The 11,699-nt window shown below is 59.7% G+C and overlaps 1 protein-coding gene across 1 annotated transcript; it reads left to right on the top strand.

Moving 5' to 3' along the window:
• Positions 1-1,690: 1,690 nt before the first annotated feature.
• LOC122192480 (POU domain, class 6, transcription factor 1-like) lies at positions 1,691-11,693 on the top strand. Its single transcript, XM_042893026.1, is given in 12 exon segments — positions 1,691-1,813; positions 5,121-5,230; positions 5,806-6,007; positions 7,697-7,809; positions 8,217-8,442; positions 8,982-9,059; positions 9,062-9,186; positions 9,414-9,542; positions 9,638-9,844; positions 10,250-10,388; positions 10,495-10,669; positions 11,320-11,693. Coding segments are annotated over 11 exon segments (1,794 nt in total). The 5' UTR covers positions 1,691-1,813; positions 5,121-5,176; the 3' UTR covers positions 11,666-11,693.
• The last annotated feature ends 6 nt before the right edge of the window (positions 11,694-11,699 follow it).

Here is an 11,699-nt window from a genome sequence, read left to right as displayed (position 1 = left end):
TTCCCCACTGGAGGGCTGTGCTGGGAGCACTGGGAGCACCGCGTGTGTGTGGTGAAAGCATTGGGGCTTTGGAGGAACCCGAGGTGGTCACCCCATAGCGCCCAGCCTGTGCTCCCCAGTCCCCCTCAGTGCTCCTACGTTGTGTCCTACTCGCCCCCCAATTCTGTCTCCACGTGCATCTCACTGACCCCATAACCCCCCCACCCTGTCTGAGGGGGGCAGCAGGCGGATTTGGCGTTGGTAGGGGAATTTAGGTCGCATTTTCCCACCTTCCTCCACACGTTGGATTGGGTTTGGTGACCCCAGTGGGTCCCTTCCCATATTTGATCACCTCGCTGACCCCAATGGGTCCCTTCCCATATTTGATCACCTCGCTGACCCCAATGGGTCCCTTCCCATATTTGATCACCTCACTGACCCCAATGGGTCCCTTCCTGTATTCCAGTGAACTCATTGATCCCCGTGGGACCCTTCCCATATTCAGTGACCTTATTGATCCCAATGGGTGCTTCCCATATTTGATCCCAATGGGTCCCCTCTCATATTTGATCACCTCCTTGATCCCAGTGGGACCCTTCCCATGTTCAATGACCTCCGTGATCCCAGTGGGTCCCTTCCTGCATTCAATGACCTCGTTGGTCCCTATGGATCCCTTCCCATACTCAATGACCTCGCTGATCCCGATGACTCCATTCCCATGTTCGATGACCTCATTGATCCCAATGGATCCCTTCCTCTGTTCGGTGCCCTTGCTGAACCCAGCGGTCCCTTCTCATACTTCACCTACTCGTTGATCCCAGTGAGTGCTTCCCATATTTGACCCCATTGATCCGAACGGATCCCTTCCAACGTGGGAAGATCTGTGAGCAGGGCGACGTGGCGGTGTGCGTTCCCAGGATGGGAATTGCAAAGGAATTAATCTGGGATAACGATGGCCGTTCCTCGGCGCCCCTCAGCCCCTCGTCCCCATTGTCCCCATTGTCCCCAAACGACCCAGCCCCAATTAACCCCATCGGATCCCTCACTGCCAGAGAGTTCCGCCCACGTGGGATCCGCGTGTGACTCATCAGTGCTGTAATTAACACAGGGCTGTAATCACTTGGAGCAGCTCCGGTGGTCTTCTCCTTCCCCTTCCCCCTCCCCCCCCCCTCTTTTTTTAATATTATTATTTTGTGCATTTTGGTTCTGGCCGCCATCTGGTGCCCAATGGCTCTTCTCACCACGCGCTGTGTGCCGCCATCTGCACCAATTAATTGTCCCATTAATTGCAAAAAAAAAAAAAAAAAAAGTGTGAAGAAGCCCAAACGCGGCCCTGCATCCAGCGGAGCTCCCAGATCCGAATTGTGCCACCAAACAGCTCAGAGCTGGCTGCTGAGATCCATGGGGTGGGGTGGGATGGGATGGGGTGGAATGGGGTGGTATGGGATGGGATGGAGTGGAGTGGAGTGGGGGTGAGGATATGGATGAGGATGAGGATGAGGATGAGGATGAGGATGAGGATGAGGATGGGGTGGGATGGGATGGAGTGGAGTGGAGTGGAGTGGAGGGGAGAGGAGGGGAGGGGAGGGGAGTGGAGGGGAGTGGGGATGAGGATATGGATGAGGATGGGATGGGATGGGATGGGATGGGATGGGATGGGATGGAGTGGGGGTGAGGATGGGGATGGGGATGGGAATGGGATGGAGATGGTTCTCAGCCCCATGGCCTCAGCTCTGCTTTCTCTTTCCCCACAGCTGACAGTGTGACCCCAAGTGCCGCCGAAGGACTGGGACATCCCCAACCCAACAGCGGTCTGCGGTGCTCAGAGCAAACCGTGAGTGAGAACTGGGGGCCCCCAGAGCGCCCTGCAGCATCCATGGGGGGGGTTGGGGGGGGGTCAAATCGGGTGAGCTTCAAGGACCCTTCCAACCCAACCATCCAGTGGTTATGTGATCTTTAAAGGCCCTTTCAATTCAGTCATTCTGTGGTTCTGTGATCTTCCAGAACCCCTTCATCCCGACTCTGCAACAGTCCTATGATCTTTGCAGGACCCTTCCAACCCAACCATCCTATGGTTCTACGATCTTTCAGAACCCTTTCAGCTCAGCCATCCTACGGTTCTATGACCATTGAGGTCCCTTCCAATCCAACCATCCCATGGCTTTATCATCTTTCAGGACCCTTCCAACCCAACCAGTCCATGGTTCTATGATCTTTAAGGACCCTTTAACACAACCCACTGCTGCAGGTTCCTCTCTTCCCACTCTCCACCCACATTTCCCTGCACCCCTGCCCCATGCAGTCAGTTCAGGTCTCCTTGCTCTGCTCTGCTCACCATTGGCCAGGCCCTGCTTGATGGAGGGTCCCATCCCAATGTTCCCATCCAGATTTTCCATCCCCATGTTCTCATTTGGGCTGTCCCCATGTGGATCTTCCCATCCAGGTGTCCCCATCTGCATCTTCCCATCACGGTGTTCTCATCAGGCCGTTCCCATACATCAGGATGTTCCCATTTGGGTGTTCCAATATGGATCTTCTCATCCAGGCATTCCTATACGTGGGTTCCCATATGGATGTCCCATCCAGGTGCTTCCATCCAGGACTTCTCCCATATGGATTTTCCCATCCACGTGTTCCCTTTTGTATGTTTCCATATGGATCTTCCCATCACAATGTTCCCGTCAGGACGTTCCCATCCAGGCTTTCCCATCAGGGTGTTTCCATTTGCTGTTCCCATGCGGATGTTCCCATATGGATGATCCTATCAGGATATTCCCATCTGGATATTCCCATCCAGCTGTTCCCATCTGGATGTTCCCATCTGCATCTTCTCATCATGATCTTCCCACCCAAGTGTTCCCATATGGATGATGTCCTATGTTTTTTCTCATCCATGTGGATGTTCCCATCACAGTTTTGCCATATGGTGTTCCCATATGGATGATCCTATCAGGATGTTCCCATCTGAATGTTCCCATCCAGGTGCTCCCACATGGATGATGTCTTACAGTTGTTCTCATCCAGGTCTTCCCATCCAGGTCTTCACAACAGGATTTTCCCATCCAGGTGTTCCCATGTGGGTGTTGCCATCATGGTGTTCCCATATGGATGTTTCCCATTCCCAGGTGTTCCCATTGAAGTATTTCCATTTGGGTGTTCCCATATGGATGTTCCCATGTGCATGTTCCCATATGGATCTTCTCATCACAGTCTTCTCATCCAGGAGTTCAAATCAGGATGTTCCCATCTGGGTGTTCCCATCCAGATGTTCCCATTGAGGTATTTCCATTTGGGTGTTCCCATCTGGATGTTCCCATGTGGATCTTCTCATTGTGGTCTTCCCATCCACGTGTTCCCATATGGATGATGTCATATGGTTCTTCTCATCCAGGTGTTCCCATATGGATGTTCCCATCAGGATGTTCCCATCCACGTGTTCCCATCTGGATGTTCCCATCTGAATCTTCTCATCGTGATCTTCCCACCCAGGTGTTCCCATATGGATGATGTCCTATGGTTCTTCTCATCCATGTGGATGTTCCCATCACAGTTTTGCCGTCATGGTGTTCCCATATGGATGTTCCTATCAGGATATTCCCATATGGATGTTCCCGTGTGGATGTTCCCATGTCGATGTTCCCGTATGGATCTTCTCATCACAGTCTTCCCATCATGGTGTTCCCATCTGGATGTTCCCATCCAGGTGTTCCCATATGGATGTTCCCTTGTGGATGTTCCCATATGGATCTTCTCATCACAGTCTTCCCATCCAGGTGTTCTCCTCCAGATTTTCCCATCAGGATATTCCCATCAGGACGTTCCCATTACAGCGTTCCCATCCGGTGCAGCCCCTGGGTTTGGTGTAGGAGCAGAGTGCCCAGGAAAAGTCCCGTTTATTGAGGACCCCCCTAGTTGGTGACCCACGCCCTCTCCAGGCCGCGTTCCTCGCCCTTTTCAACCTCTTTCTGAGGTTCAAAAAGATTTTCCTGCAGTTCTCTTTCTGTCCCACCTCAGGGCAGGTGGTGGCAGTGATGGCCACCAGGACGTGGTGACAGTGGTGGATGTCACCCATCTGCGGGGTGAAACACGTCCCTCATCAGATGCTCGTCCACCTCTTATGGAGGCACTTTGCTAATGGGAGGCAGTGGGGGACCAAAGGATGAATGCAGGAGGGAGGAGGGGGAGCGCAGCCCCCAACAGCAGTGTGAGCCCCCAGGGGTGTGTGAGATCCCCAATGGATGTGTGAGACCCCAAATGGGTGTGTGAGACCCCATGGGTGTGTGAGACTCCAAATGGATGTGTGAGACCCCAAATGGATGTGTGAGACCTCAAATGGGTGTGTGAGACCCCCAATGGATGTGTGAGACCCCAAATGGGTGTGTGAGACCCCATGGGTGTGTGAGACCCCAAATGGAGGTGTGAGACCCCATGGGTGTGTGAGACCCCCAATGGATGTGTGAGACCCCCAGTGGATGTGTGAGACCCCAAATGGGTGTGTGAGACCCCAAATGGATGTGTGAGACCCCAAATGGGTGTGTGAGACCCCAAATGGATGTGTGAGCCCCCATGGGTGTGTGAGACCTCAAATGGGTGTGTGAGACCCCAAATGAATGTGTGAGACCCCAAATAGCTGTGAAACCCCAGTGGATGTGTGAGCCTCCATGGGTGAGTGAGACCCCAAATGGGTGTGTAAGACCCCCAGCAGAAATGTGAGCCCCCATGGGTGTGGAGACCCCCAACCGGTGTATGAGACCCCCAATGGGTGTGTGAGATCCCCGTGGGTGTGATGACCCCCAACTGGTGTTCAAGACCACCAGAAGGAGTGTGAGACCCCAACAGGTGTGTGAGACCTCCAATGGGTGTGTGAGACCCCCGTAGGTGTGTGAGACCCTCCAGTGGCTGTAGGAGACCCCAACAGGAAAGTGGGACCCCAGTAAGTATGTGAGACCCCCAGTGAGTGTGTGAGACCCCCAGTGGGTGCGTGAGGCCCCCAAATGATGCGTGAGCCCCCCACCAACAGGTGTGTGAGCCTTTCCTGCTCGGAACGCTTCCTTGCACCTCCAGTACCAGGGGAAATTCAACCCAAGGAGCGATGCTCCGGGTGGGTGGGGGATGATGTGGGCTGTGTCCCTTCCTTGCAGCATGAGGAAGGTGTGAGCCGGACCCCCACCCTCCGCCACCTCCTGGGGAGTGCGCAATGGACGCCGCGGCTGTGCGGAGCCAGGATGCCCCGCTGACGGTCAATGAGCAGGTATGGGTCCCCGGGGGGGGAGGGGAGGGGGTTGGGGGAGGTGGGCAGCCCCACGGTTGGTCGCTCCATCATCCAGAGAAGCAAAGTTCCATGGGAGATGCGATGGAAGTGCCCCTGGGTCGGCTCTGTGTGTCCCATGGGGTCACTCCGACCCTGAGGTCGGTGCTCAGCATTTGCCTGGTGCTGTTTGATGCCATCGCAATGTTTGCTGCCCCTGTGGGGGGGATCTTCTGAAGACATCACACTCCCCCAGTGCTGTGGTTAATGACAGCAGAGCCCTTCAGCTGCTCATTAAGAGAGCAGAGAAATGGACCCCGCTGTGCTCGGGGGCTTCGAGCTCCCCTTGGGGATGTGGGGGAAGGATTTGCCCCGTCCCTCGAGGTGTTCAAGGCCAGGTTGGATGGAGCCCTGGGCAGCCTGGGCTGGGATTAAATGTGAAGGTTGGTGGCCCTGCGTGTGGCAGGGGGTTGGAACTTCGTGATCCTTGAGGTCCCTTCCAACCCAACCGTTCTGTGATTCTGTGATTATGGAATCCCCCCCCCCTTCTGGAGCTGAGTCACTTTGGGTGTCCTCAGGTCATCGTCATGTCCGGCCATGAAACCATCCGTGTGCTAGAGGTCGGTGTGGACGCCGCACCTCATGCCGAGGAGGAGCGCAGAGCAGCGGCGGCGCCACCACCAGGGAGCGACCTGCAGGAATCGCCGGCACGGAGCGGCGATGCGGGCACCGAGGATGGGCAGCCCAGCGCCGAAACGCAGCGCGGCACAGAGACGGCAGGTTGGCTTTTGGCAGCAAACCGAATGGCCTCGCTCGGTCACCGGGTAGCAAAGTCAGCCCTCCTCATCCTCCTGCAGAGCATAAAGCGTCACAGACAGCGCGGCTCCGCGCCCCTGTGTTGTGTTGGTGGGGAGGGTTACCTCGACCCGGCTGTGAGGTGTTGTGACTGGGTTGTGGGAGGAGGGGATGGCGTTCAGAGGGACCTCGAGAGGCTGGGAAGGTGGGCAGGGTGAAGCTGATGAGGTTCAGCACGGCCAAGGACAGAGTTTGGCACTTGGGCCGGAGGAATGGCAGGCATCCATAGAGACTGGAAGGAGATCCTTGAGAGCAGCCCTGCACAGAAGGACCTGGGGGTCCCGAGGGATGAGAAGCTGAACGTGAGCCAGCAGTGTGTGACTGCAGCTCGGAAAGCAAATGGGATCCTGGGCTCCATCAGCAGAGGGGTGGCAGCAGGGACAGGGAGGCGATCGTCCCCCTCTGCTCTGCTCTGTGAGGCCCCATCTACAGTACTGCGCCCAGGGCTGGAGCCCCCAGGACAGGAAAGGCAGGGAGCTGTTGGAGAGGGTCCAGAGGAGCTGGAGATGAGCAGGGGCTGCAGCAGCTCCCTGCAAAGCCAGGCTGAGGGAGCTGGGCTCATTCAGCATGGAGAAGAGAAGCTGGGGGTGAGCTCAGTGCAGCCTGCAGTGCCTGCAGGGAGCCTGCAGCCAGGAGGGGAGGCAGCTCTGTGCAAGGGGAGATGGCAGCAGGACGAGGGGAAATGAAGCTGAGGGAGGGCAGATGGAGGTTGGATGTCAGGGAAGTTGTGTGCTGTGAGAGCGGTGAGGGGCTGAACAGCTGCCCAGAGAGGCTGCGATGCCCCGTCCATCCCTGGAGGTGTTGGAGGCCAGGCTGGATGGGGCCCTGGGCAGCCTGGGCTGCTGTGAAACGTGGAGGTTGGTGGCCCTGCATTGGTGGGGGTTGGAGCTCCGTGATCCTGGAGCTCCCTTCCAACCCCACCGTCCTGTGACTCTGTGACTCTGATTTTGTTGAAGCTCAGCTCACAAACCTCGCTGAGTCAGCCCATGGTTTGGCTGCCTGCACTGCTCAGGCTGTTGGTCCTCGTGTGTGCTCTGCATGCGCTGCACTCCATGGCCACAATCCAGAAGAAGCCGTTGCTCCAATCACTGTCCCCATCTGCAGAAGCGTTGAGATTGGAAAACACCTCTGAGTTCCAGCCCCCCCACCGAGCCCGAGCCCAACCCTCCCCCCCCCCCCCCCCCATGCCCACTGCCACATCTCCATGCGCCGCATCTCCTCTGTTCTTCAGCATCTCTCAGAGATGGGGACCCCCCACCCACCCCTCCCATCACCACTCTTCCAGAGGATAAATTGTTCCTGATGTCCAACCTGACCCCCCCAGCGCAGTGTCTCCCATCGCCCCTCGTCCTGTCGTTCCCACTGAGCACAGCCCAACTCCCCATGGAGCCGTGTGGGTCACTGAGATGGAGCTGCTCTGCATTCCAGGGGGGGAACCAGGGTGGAATCCAGAGTTCATATATTGAGTGCAATGGGACTGAGTGCCAATGTGGGCACCCCCACCCCCTCCACTACTGGGACACCGGAGCTTATCTCTGCCAACCCTTTTTAACACAACACCCCCACCCCATCCTCCCGCTCTGCGTGCTGATCCCCTCTCCTCCCCCTCCCCAGGCAAAGCCAAGCCTCCAACCGGAGTCCCCGCCGGCACAACGGGCACCCTGAGCCCCTCCAGCAGCCAACAGCCACAGCCCCTGGCCCCGCTGGCCGTGCAAACAGCCCCGCAGGTAACTACGGGGGGTGGGCCGGGGGGGGGGGGGGGGGGTGCAGCTTGCTGGATATGGGGACGCGCACACACGCACACGGGGCCGCGGGTCGGGGGCGCAACAGCGCAGCGTTGGCACGGGGTGTGGAGCCGCCCCCCGGACCACCGCTGCATCCCCCGCTCGGCGCCCTCCCCCCGAGGTGCTGCCAGAGAGCGACGCGAGGGGGTGGGCCGGGATGATGGGGTGGGGAGCATCACCCCCTTATTGGGGGCGGGGGGGGGGGAAGGGGGGGAGGGGGGGGGTCGGCAGAGCTGGGATCCCAGCTGTGAGATGGGAGGGAGCACCGGCCGCGCTCGCTCTTGCCTCGCTGATGCTGTCTGCAGTGGAGTTGATTTTTGTTCTTTTTTAAATCTTGTTTGCTTTTGCAGGTCTTGACTCAGGAAAACTTAGCAACAGTTGTGACAGGAGTAATGGTTCCGGCAGGGACAGTTACTCAACCTCTTCTTATCCCCATCAGTATTGCAGGTCAAGTGGCAGGTCAGCAGGGGCTGGCTGTGTGGACATTTCCTACAGCAACGGTCGCTGCCCTTCCCGGACTGACGGCTGCTTCTCCTACAGGGGGAATTTTCAAACCGCCTATAGCCAATCTGCAAGGTAACCGGTGCTCTTCTGCTTTGCAGCATCCTTAATTGCACGCCTGCTCCTCCCCGGCTTGCGCCGAACCGCGGCCGTCCTCTCCCGGAGGGGTCTGCACCGGTGGTTAATGGCGGGCGTTGGAAGAAGCAGGGTTTGTCGGGACCCCCCCGCGTCCGAAAGGTGCTGGGAGAGCGGGAGAGGGGCGGGCAGGACGGAGGATGGCGGTGGGGTGAGACGAGGACCGGCGCGGGGTTCGGGGCCGGGGGCAGCCGTGGGGTCACGGTCCGGTTCGGGGCTCCGGGCTCAGGGCTGGGAACCCCCCCCTCCTCCTTCCCCCCCCCCACCCCCGGGGTCAGCAGTATGGGCTCTGTGGGTGCAGAGCCGGGCGGAGGGATCCATCCCTGGGTTGGTGGGGGGCGGGGGAGGAGGTGTGGGGGGGCGCCGGGCTGCCGGCTGACCCGCAGCATCCTCGGGACGGGACGGACGGAGCCGAACCCGCAGGCGGCTTTGCGTCCCCTCCTGCCCCTCTCACGTTCTTCCCGTCTCTTTCCTCGCAGCCGCCGCCGCCGTCCTCAACACGGCCATCCCGGCCCCGCGGCCCCCCGCGCCGCCCCCGCCCCCCCCCGGAGCCGGAGAGCTCGGACCCCCCCCCGCCCCCCCCCCATCCTACCGCAACCCAACGCCGCTCCCGCAGCGAAACCGCTGGAGACGCAGCCCCAGATCGCGGTGCAGCCAGCCGGATTCGCCTTTAACCCGGGCATAGTAAGGAGCCGGGCAGCCCCCACAACCCCTCCCCCCGCGTTTGCCACCCCGTGTGCCGTGGGCGAGGGGCTCCGTGCCCCTCCGGCGTCCCTCCCCTGCCTCAGTTTCCCCATCTCCGTGGGATGCTGAGCCCTCTCTGCTGTCCCGGGCGGGCACGGAGGGGGGGGGGAACGACCCACATTGGCCGTGGGCCGGTGGGGTGACGGCTCCTCTCGCTCCCCCCGCAGATCGGTGCCGCTTCCCTAGGGGGTCAGACGCAGCTCCTCGGTTCTCTGGCGGCCGCCCCCGTGATCGCCAACACCATCCCCAGCGTGCAGAGCATCGCGGGGCAGCTCCTGACCAACGCGCAGGGACAGGTACCGCTAACCGGGGGTAGGGGAGGAGTCGGCGCTGCGGGGATGGTCGTTTGGGGGATGGCCGCCCGCAGCTCACGCTGCCTCCTGCTCCCCAGGTGATCGGGACCCTCCCCTGGGTCGTGAACCCCCCTGGCATCGCGACAGCCAGCCCGGCTCCCACCCCCAGCCTGCAGGTGCAGGCGGTGACCCCGCAGCTGCTGCTCAATGCCCAGGGCCAAGTGATCGCCACGTTGGCCAGTGGAACCATCCAGGCGGCCGCAGGCAAAAAGAGCAGCCCCCCCGAGACCCCCAGCAAGAGTGAGGTGAGCGTCGGGCACGGGAAGGGGTGAGCGCATCCATGGGGCGTGGATTGGCCCGGCCCCACTGAGTCATCCCATAGGGGGGGCTGCACTGGGGGCACTGCTGTCCCTGTCTGTCCCTGGTACCTGCAGGGTGACAGTCACCCCATAAGGACACTGTGGGGCTGGGTTGGGTGCACTGCTGTCCTCCCGTGTGTTCCTGGTCCCAGTAGGGTGACAGTCACCCCATAGGGACGCTGTGGGGCTGCGTTTGGGGCACTGCTGTCCCTGTCTGTCCCTGGTAGCTGCAGGTGACAATCACCCCATAAGGACGCTGCTGTCCTCCATGTGTTCCTGGTACCTGCAGGGTGACAATCACCCCATAGGGATGCTATGGGGCTGGGTTGGGGACACTGCTCTGACCCCCAGGTGCAGCCCATCCAGCCGGCCCCAGCTCTGTCCCAGCCAGCTGTGGTCATCGCCAGCCCAGCCCCAGCAGCCAAGGCGACCCCGGCCCCCATCCCCATCACCTGCTCGGAGACCCCCACCGTCAGCCAGCTGGTGTCCAGTGAGTCACTCCGCTCCCATGAGGGGTGGATGGGGGGTGGTTTCCCCTTTGGGGTGGGGAGGTGCAGTGGGATCCGTCACCGCTCACACCGTATGTCCGCCTGCAGAACCCGTGGCGCCCAACAGCAGCGCCGAGGAGGACGGCATCAACCTGGAGGAGATCCGGGAGTTTGCCAAGAACTTCAAGATCCGGCGTCTGTCCCTGGGGCTGACGCAGACACAGGTGGGGCAGGCGCTGACGGCCACCGAGGGACCGGCGTACAGCCAGTCTGCCATCTGCAGGTGCGGCGTGGAGATGGGGCAGCACTGCAGCCACCCCATGTGGGAGCGTAGGACGGGGGGATGGTTGGGTTGGGAGGGTCCTGAAAGGTCATAGAGCCATGGGGTGGTTGGGTTGGGAAGGTCCTGAATGGTTGTAGAGCCGTGGGGTGGTTGGGATGGAAAGGTCTTTCAACATCATGAATCTACAGGATGCTTGAATTGGGAGGGTCCTAAAAGGTTGGAGAGCCGTGGGGTTGTTGGGTTGGGAGGGTCCTGAAAGGTCATAGAGCCATGGGGTGGTTGGGTTCAGAGGGTCCTTAAAAGTCAAAGAGCCACAGGGTGGTTGGGATGGAAAGGTCTTTCAACATCATAAATCTACAGGATGGTTGGGTTGGGAGGGTCCTGAAAGGTCACGGAACCACAGGATGGTTTTGTTGAAAGGGTCCTTAAAGATCACAGAACCGTGGGATGGTTGGGTTGGAAGGGTCCTGAAAGATCACAGAACCGTGGGATGGTTGGGTTGGAAGGATGGGTTTCTTACAAGGCCGTTCCCCAAGGCCGTGGTCAGTCTCAAGCAGCCAGAGCTCAAGTAGTGCCTCAAGGTTTGTGTTTGGGATTGGGTTTGGGTACAACGCTGTCAGCAGTGCGGTGACTCCGTGGTGGCCCCGCAGGTTCGAGAAGCTCGACATCACCCCCAAAAGCGCTCAGAAGCTGAAGCCGGTGCTGGAGAAATGGCTGAGCGAGGCGGAGCTGCGCAACCAGGAGGGGCAGCAGAACCTGATGGAGTTTGTCGGCGGGGAGCCTTCCAAGAAACGCAAGCGCCGCACGTCCTTCACACCGCAGGCCATCGAGGCGCTCAACGCCTACTTTGAGAAGAACGCTCTGCCCACGGGCCAGGAGATCACCGAGATCGCCAAGGAGCTCAACTACGACCGCGAGGTGGTCCGCGTGTGGTTCTGCAACCGCCGCCAGACGCTGAAGAACACGAGCAAGCTCAACGTCTTTCAGATCCCCTAAGGATGGGGGTCCCTCCTCCGACCACCCCTCCCCC

This window comes from Lagopus leucura, unplaced genomic scaffold, assembly GCF_019238085.1.
Source record: "Lagopus leucura isolate 7727_CA_CO unplaced genomic scaffold, USGS_WTPT01 229-3_obj-0_obj, whole genome shotgun sequence".
NCBI lineage: Eukaryota > Metazoa > Chordata > Aves > Galliformes > Phasianidae > Lagopus > Lagopus leucura.
Note: the sequence above shows the minus strand (reverse complement) of the source record. Positions and strands in the feature narration are given on the sequence as shown.